The sequence below is a fragment of the Benincasa hispida genome, chromosome 11, assembly GCF_009727055.1.
Source record: "Benincasa hispida cultivar B227 chromosome 11, ASM972705v1, whole genome shotgun sequence".
NCBI classification, from domain to species: domain Eukaryota; kingdom Viridiplantae; phylum Streptophyta; class Magnoliopsida; order Cucurbitales; family Cucurbitaceae; genus Benincasa; species Benincasa hispida.
The window spans coordinates 22,724,030-22,746,294 of record NC_052359.1 but is presented as its reverse complement, the minus strand read 5'-3'; the positions used below and the strand labels follow the sequence as shown (position 1 = coordinate 22,746,294).

The window sequence follows — 22,265 nt, the reverse complement described above, 5'->3', positions numbered from 1 at the left end:
AGCTCTTCCATCTAACGATCGTATACATTTTTCCTAAACGATCGTTCAGCTTTTCATACACGATTGTGTATCTCCTTTATACGATATGCACTTCCGCTATACGATAGCAATGTATTATCTCCTACTTGCTTATCGTCTACACGATTCGTTGTCCTCTACCCTCTATTAAAACTCACCAAAGCCCACTCTTTGGATTTTCACTCCGAGGATACCCGGGGTTCATTAGCGGTGGTGTCGTCCCTGCTGCAGCATTCGTGTTCGTGTTGATCATGCTATTGTAGTCGACGTTCCCGCCGGGTGTTGGTAAATCTGTTGGAGGATCCGCTGCATGGGATTCTAAAGTTCGAAGACAATCTTCAACTAGTATGGAATCCTTTCCCTATTTTGTATTTTTGTTTTGAGCATGCTGATAATTAGATTTATGTGCATAACTGTTTTGTTGAATGTATATCATTTGTATTTCGGTCACTGTGAAATCGGAGCGATCTGAACATGCTCATAGAACTCTCGGTATGAGTTCTTCAATATGAATCTCACGTGTGAACTATGTGGCGATGTGGTAGTTGAAATAGTACCTTAATTTCTGTTCAAACAACTTCCCCTTATTCACTCGAGTCTAAATTTTAAGCTAAAAAATACTTTTCGAAGGGAGGTCACTCCCAGGGTGACACGAAGTACCGCTTAAATCCAGACTGTGAACTCTTAGGGATGCGAGAGCTAAGAATAACATATCGTGTATGTTATTAATCTCCCACTGAAGCTTTCTAATAACTCTATCATATAGAAGTTATTGACTACCACTCTTCTAATTTTTTGGATAAAGTTATACTTAGGTTATTTTTCTGGGTAATAAAAACAACCCTAACTCTATGTAGTTTATCCAAATATAACTCTTATAAATGGACTTAAACCTACAATGTCTAGGTGATAAACCCTTTTATTACCTCATAACGCTCATGAATACTCATAAAACTGGTTACCAATGTTCAATTATTCGGCCATAATCCCTAGGTAGGAGGTGTTCCGTAGACGCTTAACTTAAATATCCCCAACCTTCGACATGATTATATACTGATTGAGTTTGTAACCCTAGTTTTACAAGTTTAACGACCTATTTAACTATTAAAACAAGTGGTTAACCTACGTGAGCATGTAACTGTTCTTCGTTATGGATTTTAAATGTCTAACCCAATTTTATAACAGCTTATAAACTTAGACATGCTAAACATCCACAACATATAGGCATTCAATATCTAATATAATACTTATATTAAATACAACAAACCCTAACATGCATACTATATATTATAACAAATTATAAAACATATTTCAATGCATATTGCATGCTTCCTATGGTGGGATTTTAAATCTAAATGGCATACTATATGCACATACAAGATTTATTTAATTATAACATACATCCAATGCATAAATAATTAAACACAGGCTGATATGGTTTTAGTTTTGGCAAAAACAAGCAACCAAAAGCCTAACTATTACAAAAATAGCTTCAACACCGCTCGAACTACTCCAAACCGCTTGAACCGGACCCAAATCGTCTGAACCAGACCAGCAGAGTCTGAACTGAGCTAGCCAAAAACTATTTGAAGCTGAACCAGACCAGATCTCAAGAGAACCAGTCGAACCGACTGCTCTTGCTCTCGCTCAACATCTCGCTAAGGCTAATCATTTAGCATTGGCGACTATCGTCATGTGTTTTGCCTGATCATTTAGTGTTTGCTTGATCGTTTAGCAACCAACACTCATCGCTTAACAAAGCTACATGATCGTGTAGTATTTGTCTTCTATCGTATAGTGTCGTCGTCTAGTGACGGAGGACGCTACACGATCGCCTAGTGTCCAACACTATCGCGCAGCTCTATCGTTTAGCACGGACAATTTACTACAGGATCGCTAAGCTCCATCATTTAGCACTGCATCTTGATCGTTTAGTGCGCACACAAGGTAAGCGAATGCATAGCTCTCGACGCATCGCCCAATTGCCTCGCATAGGTAAACGATCACTTAATGCTATCGCTTATCATTTCAACGCATTGCTTAGCTGCCACATAGAGGTAAACGATCGTGCTATCGCATAGTGACTCAACGCATCGCTTAGCTCCCGATCAAAGGTAAACGATCGTGTAAGCGATCGTACAGTGCTATCATATAGCTCTTCACCTCATCGCTTAGCTCCCACCCGAAGCTACACGATCGTGTAGTGCCATCGCATAGTAATACGCCTAAATAATCAATGCCCGAAGCTACATGATCGTTTAGCTTTTCTTCACATCGTCTAATGCATAAAGCTAAACGATCGCTTACCTACTGAAGCTCAACGACGATATGAACAGAGGCTGGTCGTCTGGAATCTGCAACTCGGCCTCTTCGCTTGTTTCTTCAAATTATAGCTTAATTTCAACTCCAATGACTCCAAATAAATTACATACTCTTGAGAAGACATATAAGCTCATCAAGCAAGAGCCAATTACAAATTTAAACGAGAAATTAAAGAGAAATTAAAGGCCAAAACTTAGAAAACCATATCAGTATAAAAATTTCATATTTTCATATAAAACACCCACCAAACCAGAATTAAACCGAATTGAATGCTTATTTAATTCTCTGATACCAATTGTTAAAGAGGTACCAGCATGTAGCAGAAGCGAACAGGATCAATAAGCACTCTAATTCATTAATTTTGGCATAAACAGAATTTAATGGGTTTCAAGACATACCTTTGAAGAACTGTTGAAATCTTGATTTCCAGCTGCTAAATCCTCCAAATCTTTATGCAGACCACCACAAGATCTTCCCTACTATTATCTTCGTCTCTAGATTGAGTTGTGGGACTCAAAATAAGCTGGAATCAAAGGGAATTTGAAAAAAGCTCACTGCAATAACCTAAATGAAGAACATCTTCTTCTACCCGAATTTTTCAAAAAAATTCAATTGGTTGCAACCTTTTAAATTCACTCTACTCTCTTCAATATATTACAGAGTATCATGCAAAGAGATTTACTACATAGAATGCAGCTCATGCTTGGAGTAAATGAAGGTTGAAGAAGTGGGTTTCATTGTGAGCAACTTGAAGATGAACATGAAAAATCTAATTTTTCATTTTGTGTAATTTTATTTCCAAAATCCACAAAATTGATTTAAAACCATATTTTATTTCTAAAATCAAAATTTATTAATTTTAAAAATTAATTTCACAAATTAATTTTCTAATAAAATTTATAAATACTTATTTAAACAATTTAAATAATTCTAATTAATTTAATATCCAATATTAAATTAATGTTTACACAAATTTATCTTCATATATTTAAATCATATTTAAATATATTTTCACCAATTCCGTTTGATTCTAATTTGAACGTTTCAAATTAACTTATCACGCTACTTTAGAGCTAATCCATTTTCGAACTAGTAGGGGGACCTCGTGGACCTACAGATCATGGGCTCCAACGATTAGAGATTAATCGGCTAAACTCGTTAGATCGATCTAACCCCCATTGGTTAATTAATGGGTCACTCTACTAAAGCCCATAGTTGAACTCCCCTAACTGTAAATATATTATGTCCACTCAATATAACAATGATTAGTAAGTCAACCCTTCACAGGTTGTTCATAATAACGGCTGGGTCAAATCTCTATTTTACCCCCAAAATTACCTCTTGTTCCTTAAGTCCCTACTGATCCCCTAATGAACAATTGATTTGTGATCTAATCACTGAGTCCCTCATGGGCCAATGAGAGGGCGAGACCCCTTGTTCAAGACCCAGAATCAGTACTTAAGGGAACAATCTCTCTACTATCCTTAAAGCGGGTAGGAGTGAAATCCATCTTGTACCCTATGTCCCAGCTATCTATCCAGTCATACCCCTGAAATGAGAGTCTTATTGAGCCGGCGCTGTTGAGCCAACCCTCACCTATGCAATTCTAAGGGTAATCCCGAATAAATAGGAGTTCATAGTTAGCTCAGGATTAAGGTCAAGTTATCTAGATCATCGTTTTGAAATAGTCAGTCTTAAGCAGTAAACAACATTATAAAGTAAGAGTGACTCGTTTTGTGATCCGATCTTGTACAAACCCTTTTGCACAAGGACAGTCCTGTTAGATTTTATGTCCCAAAACTCGTAGTTTGTAAATTAATAAATATATTCTGTTTTGTTTTTCGATAAATTTGTTATTGAAATTGTAAACTTGAATCCAATAAACTAAGGTTCTGGGGCTATTTAATGTAGTTTGAACTTTATGTAGTGATATAAAGGTGGATCAAGTTTAAATATATAGCCAAAATGGTCTATAGTATATGAATAAGGTTGGGCGCCTTATTCTGGGGACACTATGGATGCGGCCCACTTTGTATTTAGTACAAACGATGTGATCCTGAATCATTCATATAGAGATATGTGAGTGGGGGCGTCCTATGTAAAGAGTTTACATAAGACTGAACCATGAAATAGTCACTTTTTACGTTCTAAATACCGTTTTATGTATAAAACTAACTATTTCGTTAATTGATGACCTAGGTAACTTAATTTTAATCCTGAGCTAAATATGAACTCCTGTTCACTTAGAATTATCCTTAGATCTGCATAGGTGAGGGCAACTCAATATCGCTGGCCCAATAAGCCTCCCATTTCAGGGGTAAGATCGGGTGGATAGCTGGGAACATAGAGTGCAAGACGGAATTCACTCCTACCCGTTATAGGAACAGTAGATAGGTTGTTCCCTTTAGTACTGAATCCAGGTCTTGAACAAGGGGCCCTACCCTCTCCTTGGCCCGAGAAGGATTCAGTTTATAGGTTAGACCTTAATCCAATTGTATTAGAGAATCAGTGGAACTTAAGGAACAAGATGTGGTCTTGGGTGTAAAATGGGTTTTATGACCCAGCCGAGATTACGAACAACTTGTGAAGGATTAACTTACTAATCATGGTTATATCAAATGGACACAAATATATCTATAGTGAGAGGAGTGCAACTACGGGACTTTAGTGGAATGACCCGTTAGTTAACGAATGTTGATTAGCTCCGTCTAAAGAGTTTAGCTAGCTAATCTCGGATCGTTGGAGCCCATGATCTATAGGTCCATTAGGTTCCCCTACTAGCTCATATGGAATATACTTAGAACAGTATGATAAAATAATTTGAATTGTTCAAATTAGGTAGAGAGAGAGAAACCGACAAGTATATGTGATATAGTGGTCGGGTTTTTCAACTTAGAAATACAACTTTAATATTTAAATGTGATTTAAATATCAAGAATATGAATATGTTCATATTCGGAAGCTCGGAAATAATGGAAATGGTCAAAGTTGTAAAAAGTCAAAGAGCTGTTTTTTAACTTTGAAAAGTCAAACTTTGACCGACCTTATATTCAAATGTGATTTGAATTTCGAAAAAATGAATGCGGATTCATGCTCGGGAGGTCAAAATTAGTCAATACGGATAAAATCATAAAAAGTCAAAATGTTGACTTTTTTGGTCAAAGTTTGACTTTGACTAAATGACTATTTTGCCCTTTGACTATAGTTAGTGGGAAAATCCAAACTTTTGTTGGATAATTCCACTAACAAAATAGTGCGCTAGATGTTGGCTTATAGTGGAGACATTAAGCCCACTAAGTGAGTGGATTCTAGGTGTTGGGTTTTTGTGAAGTTTTTTCATGCAATTGTTGCATGTCTTTTTTTCTATAAATTGGGCTCTTCAATTTAGTTAAAAACTTTTGCCATTTTGAAAATTAGTTTTCTGATATTTGGGCTGGAAAATTATGACTTTGTGAAGAAAAAAAAAAGGAAACACCCAAACCTACTCAAAATTCCATTCCTTATTTTCATTTCTTTTCTCTCTCTCGGTTCTCTTCATCCACTGGGTCCCATAACTCGGTTTTGAGTCCAGAGGATCATAGATCAACTTTAGTGGTGGTCCAAAAGAGTTCGGGTCGAGATTCAACGAGGAGAAGCGGCTTTCGGGAGCTTCAAAGGTAGCATCTCTACACTTTTAATTCACTATTTTTTCCATCATGATGCATGCTTACTTCCTTTAATTTAAGAGCAATTAGAGTGTAATTAGGTCCTAATTCCGCTGCGTATGTCTCGTGTTCCATCAACCCCCACTTCTCATGTCCAATATGAACGAATTAGGATCACTTCATTTGTAGCACTTTACAATTCCTTGTAACAATTACAGAGCGGGTCGTATCCAATAGTGTTACATGAATAAGGTACCCAGCCTTATTTATATACTATAGATCATTTTGACTATTTACTCAAACCTGATCCACCTTTATGTCTCCACATAAAGTTCAAGTACTCATCTAATAGTCAAGGGAATTTTAGGTTTATTGGATTTCTGATAAGAAAAACATCTATTCAATAACACCTTTATTGAATTTTCAGAATAAGTTCCATTGTTTACATACCACGATTTTTAGAACATAAAACCCAATAGTACTCTGTCGAGATCTCTGAGAGTGTCGGTTTTTGTGGGGGTATAGTCAGATTTTGGGTCCCGCTTCTTACTTTAACTTTTTGCCATGATGACCCAAAAGGGTTCATAGGTGGCGGGAGGTCTTCCTATGCATGTGAGTCCTACTCTTCTACAACATTCTTACCTCGAGCGGTCCTGAATCTCGTTCGTGGTGCCAGGTCCTAAAAACAACATAGTCAATTAAAAAAAACTCTAACAAGAAACTTGTCGAGTGCATCCATAATTTAGGTAAAGTTTGGTGCCTACTATTTTAAGAATTTTTTTTAGGGACATACTTGGCAATGAAGAAGAATCCGTTTGAGGCCAATGGGACAATTTAGACTTACCTCATAAGTCAGTCTACAGAACCTAAAACTTAAAATTGAGTAAATGAAACAACCAAGAGTTTGAAAATGCTAGACTCCTAAACCAGATCCTATCAACAAAACATAAGTGCAGAAAGGATATTATGTCCCAATGGTCGAGTCACAGATCCATCCTATCATTCGCCGGTTTATATTTACCTTTACCTAGAAAAAACATGAAAAGAAAAGGATGAGTACATAAATATACCTAGTAAGCGACCCAGTATTGAGCCCACTAGGTGAACTATTAGTCTTCCTATCGGAACTCAAGTGCACAAAATGAATCATAGGCATATGCATGGGTATAAGCATAAGGAGCGAACCTGAAGGCATGCTTTTATAGGTCGTGACCCCGGGGGGCACAGTCATAAACATAAGTGGTGCTCCCCTTACATAGGCATAAGGTGGGAACTCGAAGGCTCATAACATGTGATGTGCACAATGTAATAACAATGCTAACAGTCACTATCAGTCTTACATAGGCGTAAGCATACAATCAAAGTCTTAAATCATGCTTAGATTTCAAAATAGTCTCACAATTTATCCATCAGTCAAACACTGTAACAATACTTAATGTCAAAATTCCATGCAACAAGCTCTCCCCCTAAGTGCAAACAAGAACCTAACATATACAACAATTTAGCTCCACATTCACTTTGCTTAAACTACAATTCCATCACAATACCCCAGCTGCTTACCCAAAAGTTGCCGAAAAATACTACAACCCTGCTGAACAATGTCGATAAATGCCCTAAAACTTCGATCCAAGCTTAAAAAACATTAAGGGTATAACTTAAACTAAACTAGAAATTTATTGGGTATTAAAATAACAACCAAGGACAAACCTAAAAGTGCCCAAAATCTTACCCCAAATAGTAAAAACCGACGGAAACAGACAAGAATCCGATGATAGAAGGGTTGGGGTCGACGCGTGCGAGGACCGACGGAGGAAGACGTCGGAGGTTGCTTGGCCAGATCTAGCATTGAATGGCCATGGGCGACGTCGACAGAGGCGATTGAACATGCGAGAAAGGAAGGGAATGACGTGGACGTCCAACAATTCAGATTTGGTGTTGCATGCGGCTAACATGGGTTGGATGACGCACGGTTGGAGGCGAGATCAGCGACTGGACTTCAACGACGGCAAATGCATGAATCCGACGACGTCTTCGTGCGACTGCGAGTGGTGGCGAGAATAGAAAAAGTTGGGGGGGGGGATGAATAAAAAAAAAACTAACTTAATTCTAAGTCTCCAAATCACTTATCACATATTTTTAAGTCCAAAATAAAATTCAATTTTTTTCAACATCAAAATCCTCAATTAATCTAAGATAAAATAAATTGAACTTGCTTTTGGGATGTCACAAAAAACAAGTTTTATAAACTGTGGTTTTAATCTTCTGGCTTGATTTTTTAAATAAAAGGTGGATAAGAAAATAAAAAAATTTAAAGGTGAGAGTTTTTTCAAAATGTGAAGTACACACCAAATCGAAACTATTCTCAATATGAACCAAAAGCTATTTTTTCCAATAAAAAAGGAAAAGCAAAAAGCAAAAAACAAAAAACAAAAAACAAATAAACAAATAAAAGAAAAGAAGTAAACCTAAAGCATACGGTGTTAGTGTTGTGTCCCTCACTTCTTGCCTTCTCCCTCGTTCATGGTTGCAGCAGCAGCAGCCGCACACCGAATCGAATTCCCACCGGCAGCTAAGGTCTTCTATCGGAACTGGTAAAAGTTTCGTTGCGAACTGAAGGGAGATTCTATGGGGAAGCAGGACGAGCCTCTCCATGTTAGTTCCAAAGCGGAGCTGAAGCGAAAAGAGAAGCAGCAGAAGAAGGCCAAGTCTGGAGGGTTCGAGTCCTTAGGTCTCAGTCCCAATGTCTTCAGGGGAATCAAGCGCAAGGGTTACAGAGTACCCACTCCAATTCAGAGGAAAACCATGCCGCTCATTCTTTCCGGGGCCGATGTCGTGGCCATGGCACGCACTGGCTCTGGTAAAACTGCTGCTTTTTTGGTGCCTATGTTGGAGCGCCTTAAACAGCACGATCCCCAGGGTGGTGTTAGGGCTCTTATTTTGTCTCCTACAAGAGACTTGGCGCTTCAGACTCTCAAGTTCACTAAGGAACTTGGAAAATTCACAGGTCAGTCACATTCTCTTATTTAGATTTTTGGGATTTGAATGTGTATTGGCATGAATCACTTCGCATGTTCTTAAACTCAATTAACGATTGGAACATATTTGACTTCACTGGTTTATCAACGTTTTCTGTTATTCTTTTATGACATTGAGTCGAATTGTTAGCAGTTCTATAGATACCAAACATATATGTCTGTATTGACTATGTAACTTTGTAGGTTTCTCTTAGGTAACTTGTTTATATTACTTGATTATTTATAATGAAAAATGCAAAAGGGATCAATGATACATGAAGATTACAAAAGGTTTCTCTATTAGTAAGAAAGGAAGCATAAGAGTAGGATGCAAGGTGCCTAGATAATTTACACCAAGGGATAGCTTTGTCTGAAAATGTTCGTTGGTTTCCCTCTTGCCATAGTTTCCAAAAAGGTCCACGGTATGTGTTTCCATAGCATAGTTTACCCCTCGAAATGGATGTCCTGCAAGGATATAGTTGAGGATATCTTTAATGTCCTTTGGAAGAGCCGTTGACCATCCAAGCTTTAAAAAATCTGCTCCAAAATTCCATGGAAAGAACATTGGCCAAAAATATGCCTCTGTGTTTCATCATCATCTTTGCGTAAGTTACACCAGCCTGGGGAGATCGGAGATGGTCATACAAGGCTAAAGGCGTATGTCTTTGAAGAACATCTTTGGTGTCGATAACTTCTTGAGAGATTTCCCATAGGAGTAACTTGATCTTCTTAGGGTAAAACTCTTTCTACGTAGCTTTGGTCAGTAATGGTTCCAGTAGTTAGGAGGAGTCAGCGAGTCATCCATGTCAGATAGGAAAGTCATTTAATAGAGAAGGATCCCTTTCTCCAATTTATAACAATGGAATTTAAACTGTAATGCTTAAAAGGCTGTAGATGTTTACACCCATAAAAAGCATCAAAGATAGACATCTCTAAAAGTTCACTTGAGAATCCATTTTTGCCTTGAAAGATTCTTGAATTCCTTTCTTGCTGAACTCTCCCAAAAGTCCAAATGACTGCTCTGACAATGTTTGACCATGTGATTTCTTTGTCCCATTTAAAGTGGAGTCAGTCGAAAGCATCTGAAGGCAAGCTAATGAATCAGGTAGGATCGTGGGAACAACTCAACCCAAATGTCAGCAACAATAGAACAATGGATGAAGATGTGATCCTATGGTTCATTATCTTTTTGACACAGACAACAGTACAACATCAATGATGGGGAGAGAGCAAACAAAGGACATCTTCTCTGAAGTATATCCATAGTGTTGAGGCTAGAGTGACTAATTTCCCGGAGAAGGCATTTAATTCTTTTAGGTCAAGGATCTTTTAAAATCTTTTTGTATAAATCCTCCAAATGCAAACGGTTGCCTGCTGAGAGATGGGAGACTTGATTTGTGGAGAATGTGCCTTTATTATCAAGCTGCCATCTCCTATTAGTCATGCCTCTCTGTGAGTTGAATGCTAGGGATGAGCTATATAAAGGAGGCCCATTCAACTTTTTCATTTCCTTTAAAATTCCTTCTGAAATTGACAAAAAAACCATTAGAGCACAATATCCATGAAAAGGGCCTAAAGATTCCAACATCAAATTCCAGTAGTTTTACATGAATAAGACATTTCGTAAGAGCTCCCTTCTTTTGCTTCATGGGTCCATTGTGTCATGGGGGAGGGGAGAGAGACTTACTTTTGGGAGGATTGTTGGGTGGGGGAGAGTCCTTCCCGTGTCACGTTTCTTCGGTTATATCATTTGTCATATCTTAGAAATCATTTTGTGGCAGACTTTCTTGTGTGGTCTAGGAGCTCGTGTTCTTTTTCCGTTGGCTTTCGTCATTCTTTTACCAATAGGGAAGCTTTGGAGATGGCCATCCTTCTTACTTTGCTTGATGATGTTAGAGTTTGGAGCCCTAGTCCTTTGGAGAGGTTTGCAAGCCTTTTTTTGATTGTTTGGTTGATCCTTCCCCGTTAGGTGAGTCTGTATTTTCGGTGGTGGTTGGGAGGATTAAGATTCTTGGGAAGGTGAGGTTCCTTACTTGGTAGGTTCTCCATGGCCGGGTTAACATGTTAGACAAGCTTGGTAGGAAGATGCCTTTGCTGTTTGGGCCTTTCTGTTGTATCCTTTGTCGGAAGGTGGAGGAAGAGCTGGACGACATTCTTTGGAGCTGCGACTTAGCTAGTGTTGTTTGGGACTCTTTCTTCCAAACGTTTGGGATGATGATTGTTTGCCACAAAGATGTTAGTGCCATGATCGAGAAGTCCCTCCTCAATTTGCCGTTTGGGGAGAAAGGAAGGTTTCTTTGCCGTTTGGGGAGAAAGGAAGGTTTCTTTGGCTGGTCGGAGTGTGTGGGGTGTTATGGGTGTTGTAGGATGAGAGAAATAGACGGGTGTTTCAAGGAGTGGAGAGGGACCCTTGTGAGCTTTAGTCCTTTATTCGTTACCATGTCTCTCTTTGGGCTTCGATTTTCGAAAACCTTTTGTAATTACTCTTTAGGAATGATTCTGCATAGTTGGAGCCCTTTTGTAAAGAGTGTTCCTCCTTTTTGTGGGCTTGGTTTTTTTGTATGCCCGTATATGAATTCTGAATTCTCTTTGCACACCCCATTGGGGAGATAAACATCCGCAATATCTTTGAATGCAATGAGATTTAGAGTTGGGGGATTTGAATCTTTGACTTCTTGGTCGAGGTTGGATGTCTATCTAAACCAACTGAGCTATGCTTTGGCCATAAACATCCTCAATATTAATTCCTCCATCGGTAAGCTCCCAAAGGAAGATTTTGATTTTCTTTGGGCAAAAACCCTTCCAAATGAAATCATAGAACGAGCTATTTCGTTCTTCATTCCTTCCAACAAGATTGTCCATTAAAGATATGACCATAAATTGCATTTGTGGTGGATCTATGGAAGTCGAATAGCTCATATGGGACCTTGGTCTTTATCGAAACCTAAAGAATGAGGATATCATGGAATGAGCTTCTTCATCTCACCATCTTTCCTCAGTGATTTTCATAGAGGAACTGGATGCAAGTATTTGTTCTCTTGAGCCATCACATAAATTCACAGTCAAATTATTAATGGCAAGTATTGTTGGTAGATTTGTTGAAGCAAATGTCTCTTTATGTGGTTTCATTTGGAAGGATTTTTGTAAAATTTTCCTTTGGGAGCTTAGCTACAGTGGCATCAACACTTCTGAAAGTTTACAGAGAAGCTTGCCCTCCCATTGTTTATCCCCACATTGGTGTGTTATGTGCAAATAAAATTTGGAATCACTATTCCATCTTTGATGGACTGCTCTTTTGCTCAAGGATACTGGATTTGGTGGTGGAAGCATTTGGATGGTCCATTGCCATGCCTTAGCGGCCATGACCTTCTTTCATCAATCTGGGCCTTCTTTCATCAATCTTTATGGAGCTTCCTTTTAAGGAATCAAAGAAGTTTTTTTTTGCACACTATCAATAGAGCCTTATTTTTGGGACCTTTGGTGTGAAAGAAACTGATGTAGTAGGGATTAGGGTAAATTGGGCTATCTTAGTCAAATTCTTGATTGATTAGGATTAGGATTAGTTTCCTTGGTTTATTAGGATTAGAATTAGTTTCTTTGATTAATTAGGATTAGGATTAGGTTGCTTTCCAATTCTCTATAAATAGAGAAATTGTCTTATCGTATTGATAATAAATACTTTGATTTGATTCTTGAAGAGATTTCTCCTTTTATCTGTTAGGCTACATCAATTTGGTATTAGAGTAGTCGTCTGGACCAATGTTGACTGCTGTTGGTAGAAGATTGGGAAACTCTTGGCGATGCTGATCGCGAGAGGGAGCTTTGTGAGCTGTGCTCATGAAGAACACATTTCTAATTAGGAGGAACCTTTTAAATTCTAGAAAAGAAAGAAGAATCCTGAGATTTTATTTTTTAAAAGATTTTGCAAGATTGGACTATTATCAGTCAAGGATTTGACTAAGATATCCCAATTACCCTAATCCTTACTACATTAGAAACAATCAGGTCACCAATGATAAGTTCTCTTCTCTCCATTCGGAAGTTTTATGGATTAGTTACTTTTTAATGCTTTTAGTTGATGCAAATGCTAACAGCTTTTTAAGAATTATAGTATCTCAACCATACTCAATTGTGGGATCTCTTTTGTAATCCACCACAGATGGCTGGAACTTTGTCTTCCCTTTTGTAATTTCATTCATCAGTGAAATCTTTTTTTTTTTTCCTCCTAAAAAATTCGGAGGCCCTAAAGTCCATAGCCACACATCTGGATCCTCTTTGAAGGTCACCAAGGAGAGATGGTGATGCCGGAAAAAAAAAAGAAAAAGAAAAAGAAAAAGAAAAGGTATTGCATAGATCGTACAATATCGAAGTTGTCGATTAATTTAGATTTGGATACTTGCTAGAATTTGGAATTGATTTTGTTTTAAAAGTAGATTATGTGCCTGCAATGACATATAACAGAAAGCTTGAAGAGTAGCTGTGTTATGATTGTCGTTCAATTGGTTATAATATTTTGCAATGTACCATAAATTCTCCTAATTTGCAGTGATAATGTGTTTTAATTATCATCTATAATTTGCTGCAGATCTTCGAATTAGTTTATTGGTAGGGGGTGATAGTATGGAAGCTCAGTTTGAAGAATTGGCTCAAAATCCTGATATTATAATTGCAACTCCTGGAAGGCTGATGCACCATTTGGCTGAGGTTGATGACATGACCTTGCGCACAGTTGAATATGTAGTTTTTGATGAAGCTGACTGTCTCTTTGAAATGGGTTTTGCTGAGCAGTTGCATAAAATCCTTGCACAACTGAGTGAGAATCGTCAGACCTTGCTTTTTAGTGCGACCTTACCAAGTGTTCTTGCAGAGTTTGCAAAAGCTGGTCTTCGCGATCCCCAGCTTGTGCGCCTTGATTTAGACACTAAGATTAGCCCTGATCTAAAGCTTGTCTTTTTTACTTTACGTCAAGAAGAGAAAAATGCAGCATTATTGTATTTGATCAGGGAGCAAATCAGTGCTGATCAACAAAGTTTGATTTTTGTATCCACTAGGCATCATGTGGAGTTTTTAAATGTTTTGTTCAGAGAGGAAGGTATTGAGCCGTCTGTATGTTATGGTGAAATGGACCAAGATGCTCGCAAGATTCATATATCTAGATTTAGGGCAAGAAAAACAATGTTCTTAATTGTGACTGATGTTGCAGCTAGGGGCATTGACATCCCATTGCTTGATAATGTTATCAACTGGGACTTCCCTCCAAAACCTAAAATCTTTGTACACCGAGTTGGACGAGCTGCAAGAGCTGGTCGAACTGGTACAGCATTTTCATTTGTGACTTCCGAGGATCTCCCCAATCTTTTAGATCTTCATCTTTTTCTCTCAAAACCTGTAAGGGCTGCACCTACTGAGGAGGAGGTCTTACTTGATAAGGAGGGTGTATTCTCTAAAATAGACCATGCAATTGCAAGTGGAGAAACTGTATATGGACGTCTCCCTCAGACGGTTATTGATCTTGCTTCTGATAGAATTAGAGAAACAATTGATTCTTCAGCAGACTTGATTTCTCTGCAGAAAACTTGTTCAAATGCATTTCGTATGTATTCAAAGTCCAAACCTCTACCTTCAAAAGAGTCTATCAGAAGAGCGAAGGACTTACCTCGTGAAGGGTTGCATCCAATCTTTAAAAATGCTCTTGAAGGTGGTGAATTAATGGCATTGGCCTTCTCAGAGCGCTTAAAAACATTCAGGTCAATGCAATAAGATTATTTTCCTTTTATGTCAATACGTTTAACATTTCTACCAAAAATTAGTTTTGGCCTGGTAAATCATGATTGTAACAGTTATTTATTTGCACCAGACCCAAGCAGACAATACTGGAGGCTGAAGGAGAAGCTGCTAAGTCAAGGCATCGACAGGTTTGTTTAGGGGTTTTGTGACTTTTCTAGCTTGTGGCGTTGGTTAAATAATTTGATAACAGTCGTTGATGAATCCACAAGCGTTCTTTTATTTTTATTCTTATTCTTATTATATATGTAGGTAGTGTTTATATGGACCAACATTTTGTGTTGATGAAGATAGAATGTCAATCTCGGTTTGATGTGTTAAACATGTTTATGTATTGATGAATGAGATGCAAATAAGAGAACAGAAACCCTGAAACGAGGCCAAAGGAGTTATGAAAAAGAATCTCCTATTGACATTGATGCTTGGTACAATAACAAAAGTGTTTAGAGGTAGAACTTCAGGCAGAAGAAACAAAAATTATGGTTTCCCTAATATTTTTTATGTTCGTCAAAATATTTCTCATCACTCTTATTCCTTTCATTTTGAACACTTCACACACAAGGATTTCAAAATGTCATCTTGAATCTCCTCACAATGGATTTTTTTTTTTTTTTTTTTTTGGTGGGGGGAATGAATTGTAGAGTTGTTGAAACTATGCGGTGACTTGGTAATGTTCAATTTCAGCTATTTAATATATTTGTTTGGCTTTATTTGGTTCAAATATTTGAACCCATTTGAATTAAGTTCTGTGATTCCACTGAAATTAGTTTGTGTCATACTGAACATACTTGAATTTTGTTAATTGAAAATCTCTTTTATACTTTGATGAAATAAGATTGCTTCCATATCTGTTTTATTTAATTTTGTTTCTTTTTTCATAATTAAATTATTTATAATTTTTGCTTCCCTCTTGGATAGTTTATGTGTCAAAGGATCTCTTCATTAATGGCACTTTTGCAGGGTCCTAGTCAATGGGTTGATATAATGAAGAGAAAAAGAGCTGTTCACGAGGAGGTCATTAACTTAGTTCATCAGCAACGCTCTGCTAAGCACGTGGAGGAGGTGGACTTTCAACTCCTTTGGATAATTTGGGTTTCTTTTACTAATGTTAAATTTTTCGTAGTCAGTATTGTCAAACTCGTACATTACACAAGTTGTGTTGCATGAGTTGATTTGAAATGGAGGTAAATCAATTTGAATTGGAAATGAGAGTAAAAGCGTTGAACCATACAATTCTGATTGAATCGCAACTATCGGATTCAATATTATTCAAACAGAATGGTAAATAAAACCTAAAACTAAGAATACTGACTTTAACACAGAGAAGGCGGAGAAGATGCTGCTGGCAATTGGCGTGGATAAACAAAACAACCAGAGAAGCTGGCAGTGAGTCAGTGACAATTATTGTGGTTGGAAAAACAGAAGATTTTGAGTCTTTCAAAAAGGAGAAGAAGAAAGGTTTGGATGAAAACGAATGAAGAAAAAAGGAAGAAGGAAAAAAAGAGGAATACAAAAAGCCTGACACATGCATTGAAATCTGAAAGGAAGAAACTAAAAAAGGAAAAAAAAAACTAAAAGGAAAGAATAGAAAAATAGGAAAATGATAAGGTGGTTTGACACAAACATTAAATCTGATCAGAAAACAATAAATTAGGGGGAAAAAAAAAGGAACAGAAATTTCATTTAAATTCTATTAGCTGATGTTGAACTTTGAAGTTAGCTCAGGTTTTCATACTTATTTTGAAATTATCTCATGTTTGATTATATATTTATCTATTGTAGGTTATCTATTTATGCTTATATTTTAATATTAATTATCAAATTAAAACTTCCAATATACGACGCCTTTTGATACTTGATACTCTAAATTTTAATTTTGATACTTGTTCTGTTTCACGGGGTAATAACCTTATCATAGTGAGTGGAAAAAGCTTGTTGTTGGGCTTTTGACCTTGAAGGCCTGAGCTTCCTTATGAAGATCTGCCAGATAATGTTTTATTCATATTCTGAATATCTTGCTATGCCTAAATTGTACTTAATATTTTCAGGAACTCCCATTGGAAAACATTTCTTCAAAGGATAAGGAGAAGAAAGGTATGCCATTCTGTCTCTTCTAACCCCTTCCCTGTGGCAACTGGAAGAGACTGATGTTATTCCATCTGACGTTATACATTTGTGCATGAAATCTTACCCAAATCTATTGAAAATGACTTCTTTTAGGAAAAGGCCTAGGTTTCATTTAAAGCATAGTACATGTATGAGAGACGAGAGTTGATGGTTACCTGAATGTGCTCATATTCCTTTTCAACTAATCTCCTTTTTTCTTTTGTTGTTGAGAAATAGTCAATCTCCTTGTTGAATAGCCACATTACCTATGAAGCACGGATATGTATCCGATATTGATTTGTCAAGATATGCCTTGGATATATGTATGATATGTGATTTTGCATCTCTCTCTCAAAAAAAAAAAAAAAAAAAAAAAAAAATCGGATATGCATATCTTGTAAGAAACTTGCCCTAGGGAAAAATACAGACTCCTCGACCTCTAAGGAAGGCTGAGACCTCTCTCCCTCTCTCAAAAAAAAAAAAAAAAAATCACANTGCCTTGGATATATGTATGATATGTGATTTTGCATCTCTCTCTCAAAAAAAAAAAAAAAAAAAAAAGAAAATCGGATATGCATATCTTGTGAAAAGAGACGTTAAGGGACACACTCTTAGATTTTTAAAGTTTAAATAAGAGGAGAAAGAACCATCAGTAAATAAAGAATTTAAAAGAAGCAGAATAATAACTAAAAAAGACCATGATACCATGTTTAGTATTGCCGGTGTGTTAGTCGGAGAAGAAAACCTTGTGGAGAGGTTGCAGAAGAAGACCCCGTGGAGGTCGGCGACAATGGAGATGGACATGGTCTTGCCGGTGATCAGAGGAAGAGCAAAAGGGGGATCTGGAAGATGAAGAGGGTTCAATAAGTAGAATAGAAAATGAAGACAAGACTGTCATTGATGGGGTTGAAAACATTTAATACTACTAAAATATCATATAAACAAGGTCTCCTTTTTCTATGTATGCGTCCCAATCCCATGATAATTAGGTGTCTCTTCATTTTTTTTTTAAAATTCTTGACCGTTTCTTCACTCTTATTTGTTTGTTCCTTTTTTTTTTCCTATTCTAAATTAGTTAAGTTCAAGTTTTCAACTTTTGTTTTCAAGTTAAAGATGAGTATGCTCCACTAAATTAACAATTAGCATAAAATGTTTTAAATTTGTATGGTCTTTTGTATTGATGTTAATTAACTTGACATTGATGGTTTTTTTTTAGTGGATTGTATTTAATATCTTTATGTCAAATTTGCATGTATCCTATTATATCCATGTATGCTTTTGTTAGGAATCAAGGTAGTATGGGATGCCTTTGTCCCACATTGGTTAGAATGGGATGACCAATGTAGTACTTAAGTGGCTTGGCTCTCCCACCCCAATAGCTAGCTTTTGGGATGTGGTTCTCCAAGGTGCTTAAGTATCTTACAATGGTATCAGAGCCAGTTGTCGACATTCCGGAGTGGAACCAGCGGAGGGTTCTGACCGGGTGTGGTCGAGTGAAGTACCGTCGGAGTAGCTGGCGGGATGGCTTTCTGGAGATGGAGTATTGTTAGGAACCAAGGTAGTATGGGATGCCTTTGCCCCACATTGGTTAGAATGGGATGACCAATGTGGTACTTAAGTGGCTTGGCTCTCCCACCCCAATAGCTAGCTTTTGGGATGTGGTTCTCCAAGGTGCTTAAGTACCTAACAACTTCATAGCATATTACCCTTCACTCTATCAACTTTATTCCATTCAAGAGGGTGAAATTGAATTAGACTAATGGAAAAGTTGTGTGCCAAGCAACGTTCCTTTTATAGGATGGGCAATCCTTGTAGTTTTTTTTTTCAAGGTAAAAAAAGCTCTCATTTTGCCTTTTGGGTAACAAATAAAATTAACCAGGTGGCTTAGATCCTCGTTAAGCCTGAATATATTCTTGTGGATAGTTAGCGCATCCATATTATTTTCCTTCAGAACAGATATTGCCAAATTAATTCTAAACATCTTCCTGTCACTTTTTTCATGCTAATATGATAGCCAAGCTCTCTGAAGTGATCGAATATTTTTTCTGGTTTTAGGACCTCAAGGATTAAAAAGAAGAAAGACTACAAGTTTCAAGGATGAGGAGTTTTACATAAATTCAGTACCAACAAATCATGTAGGCCTTTTGCTATTTACTAGCCTTTTTCATTTTTAAAAAACATTATTTTAAGAGTGTTTCTTATGATATTGAAAAATGCAAATAGAATTATTTTGCTGACTCTTGTGCCTTACCTACGTTTTGGTTTGATTTATAGCATACAGAAGCAGGGTTAACGGTGAAGGGCGATCAAGGTTTTGGGTCTAACAGGTACTTCACTTGTACTGGCAAAGGAGTATCGTACGGGCTGTCTGGTTTAATTTTATGATTGCAGCTACAAATTTCCTTCATTAGTGTGATATCATAAACATTTCTTTGAAGAGAAGGGGTTTGGTTTTATATCTCTTTAACTCTTTCAGCAATACTCTATATATTTACTTATTTGACAATGGTTAATGGTACATCTCTTCTAGGTTGGATAATGCGGTTCTGGATCTAGTCGCTGATGATAGTTCTGGCATGCAGAAACATAAATCTGTATACCATTGGGATAAGGTAGGTACCAAGCATATGATTAATGTGGATACCTAGCATGTAGCTCTTGTTATCCCTAAATCCTTATAACCTTTTAAAACTTTTTGGTGACAGAGGGGCAAGAAATATGTGAAGTTAAACAATGGGGATAGGGTCACAGCCAGTGGAAAGGTGCGTTCTTGACTTTCTTCTTTACCAATGCGGTGTTTGTTTTAAAATTCTCTTAAATGTTTTGGGTTTCTATCAATTTTCAATTTTTAAATCTCAATTTCTAGGATCCTTCATCATTGGAATAACTTAATGAAGCTATTTTATTCTATAAATTTAACAGATAAAGACAGAAAGCGGTGCAAAAGTAAAAGCTAACAAGACCGGCATATACAAGAAATGGAAAGAACAATCACATAATAAGATCTCTCTCAAAGGAATAAGTAAAGGAGAACACGATGGTGATTCCATGAACACTGCTGGTAATAGACTTCTTCCTTCATCATCATGAGTTATTCGTGAATTTTCATTCACTTAGTTTTAGTATTTCAACATATGTGGAAGGGAATGAAGATAAACGTTTTAGTGCCTTTTAGTTTGCTCATTTGTCTGTGAAATGTGTGGTAGGGAATCAGCGAGTTTTGGGAAATAAAAGGAAGTTTGGACAGGGAAAGAACAGGCACTCGGTGCCTAATGCGCATGTGCGCCCTGAAGTTAAAAATCTAGAGCAAATTCGGAAGGAACGGCAGAAAAAGGCAAATAAAATTCAACACATGAAGAACAACAAACCGACGAGGGGCAAAAAATCTGGTAAAAGGGGGAACAGAGGAAAAGCTAAGTAGGATGATAGACGTACTTCTTTCGCATCTTTCCGAAATTTTTCGATTGTCTTAGAGGTCTCTTAAGAGGGAAGATTTTGTTTTCACTTCGTTTTTAGGAGACTTCAAACTTTTGACTTGGTAATTTTAGAAGTACTTCTATCATTGGATATAGTGTTGTATTTATCTATTAGAAAGTAAAGTTTCCTAGCTTTAGTTTGTATGTGTCCATGAGAGATGTATCTCATAATTATTTATGTTCAGTGCTTCTTTATCTTTTACTTCTTTTTTCCCTCCTGGGATTAGTAGTTGGAGACCATGAGGTTGGTTTCTCTCGGCCTATTTTGGGTTAACGGCAAGAATTGTCAAATATAATTAGGTTTTTCAAAGATGTTCATTAGATTTGCTTATCAAATATATGACCAAATGAATATTTTTAATTGATTAATTCATATCTAACAGTGGTCTAAAATTCCCCATAACAATCACCTACAAGATTTAAATAAACAAATATTGAATACTTAATCATATCAATTCGTATAAAATTCAGTCTAAAATTAGTTGAAACAAATTTCAAATTCAAACACCAAAATCTAAGTTTTATCGAGTCTAACATAAATAAAAGTACTCATTCTCATGTTGTACAAATATCTTCACGACGTCTACTTTGATCTCGAGGCTCAACAAAATCTCAGGAACATGTTCGATAGACAACACAAAATTATCCACGAAAATTGGCTACTTCAGGTTTAGGAAATCGCTGATATATTGTATATATACAATTGTGTACAAAATGTTTAAGCCAGAATAAGAGAATACAAAAAGGTTGAACCTGTATTTTTGTGAAAAATAGAACTTCCAATGGCTTCCATTGGCTTAATCCAATACTCTTCCTAAAACAGTTTTCACTCTATCCCCCTTCCCAACAATCTTAGAGATATTTTGTTTGTGGAAAAAAAAAAAGAACAATAATTAAAAAATATGCATGCCTGAAGCACGTGTGGGAATTTTTCAAGATTTTCAAATGTTTGGCTATATTTCAAAACCATCACTCTAAAATGGTCATTTAGTCAAATTTCCCTTGTTTTTTTTTGTTCAAGAGATATGGGGTGGGTTATTGGACCCTAAAAGTAGGTAACTTAATCCATCCTATGCTCAAAATGGTAAAGATAATTCAACATTTTAGAATGGTTGGATCTTGTTTATTTGAACAAAAATATATTTTTTTGGTTAATTGATTGTAATAGATATGATTTTGTTAGGACAAATATGTGCACATCATGCTTTTAATTCATTCTAAATTTATCCCAGATTAGTATATATTTTTCATTCATATATATACATGAAATCTTGAGAAAATTAGAAATGATCCCAACTTTTAAATTTGGAACAATTTTGTCCTTGGAACTTTAATATTTAACCATTTGTAACGATTTAGTTTTTATGGTAAAAAAGGTTATTAAAATTTAATGAAATTTGTTATTAAGATTTCGTGAATTTTCTTGCACATATTGGTCGATAAACTGATCAACAATCTTTTTTTTTTTTTTTTTTTTTTTTTTTTTTTTTTTTTTTTTTTAATATTCTATGAAAACTAAGTCATTATATAATAAAAGTTGACATTCAATTTTCAAGAGATTTGTCAAAGGCTAAAATGTTATAAATTTTGATGTACCCGATTAAATTGTTACTTCAGGAAAGTTTAGAGACTAAATTGTTACAACATCTGAAAATTTATGGACGAAATTGTTACTAACAAAAGCTTAAAGAACTAAATTGTTATTTTTATGAAAGTTTCGAGACCAAAAGTTCTTTAACATTATTAAAAAGTAACTCAATATTTTGGACATTGTTGTTAGTTTAATGATTTATCAGGGTGGCTCAAGATCATATGAGACCTTAAAGTAAGACTTTGATAGAGAGATCTTCATATAGAAAATATTATCTAAAATTTATTTTTCTTGCTTTTTGAGATGCAAA

The 22,265-nt window shown here is 36.4% G+C and overlaps 1 protein-coding gene across 1 annotated transcript; it reads left to right on the top strand.

Annotated features, from left to right (window-relative positions):
* Nucleotides 1-8,440: 8,440 nt before the first annotated feature.
* On the top strand, nucleotides 8,441-20,566 carry LOC120090497 (putative DEAD-box ATP-dependent RNA helicase 29). The gene is made up of 11 exons (XM_039048209.1): nucleotides 8,441-8,988; nucleotides 13,584-14,745; nucleotides 14,856-14,913; nucleotides 15,743-15,844; nucleotides 16,831-16,876; nucleotides 18,944-19,023; nucleotides 19,163-19,215; nucleotides 19,419-19,500; nucleotides 19,594-19,650; nucleotides 19,811-19,949; nucleotides 20,095-20,566. Exons 1-11 carry the CDS (start codon nucleotides 8,610-8,612, stop codon nucleotides 20,307-20,309), a joined length of 2,373 nt encoding a protein of 790 aa, XP_038904137.1. The 5' UTR covers nucleotides 8,441-8,609; the 3' UTR covers nucleotides 20,310-20,566.
* Nucleotides 20,567-22,265: the final 1,699 nt, after the last annotated feature.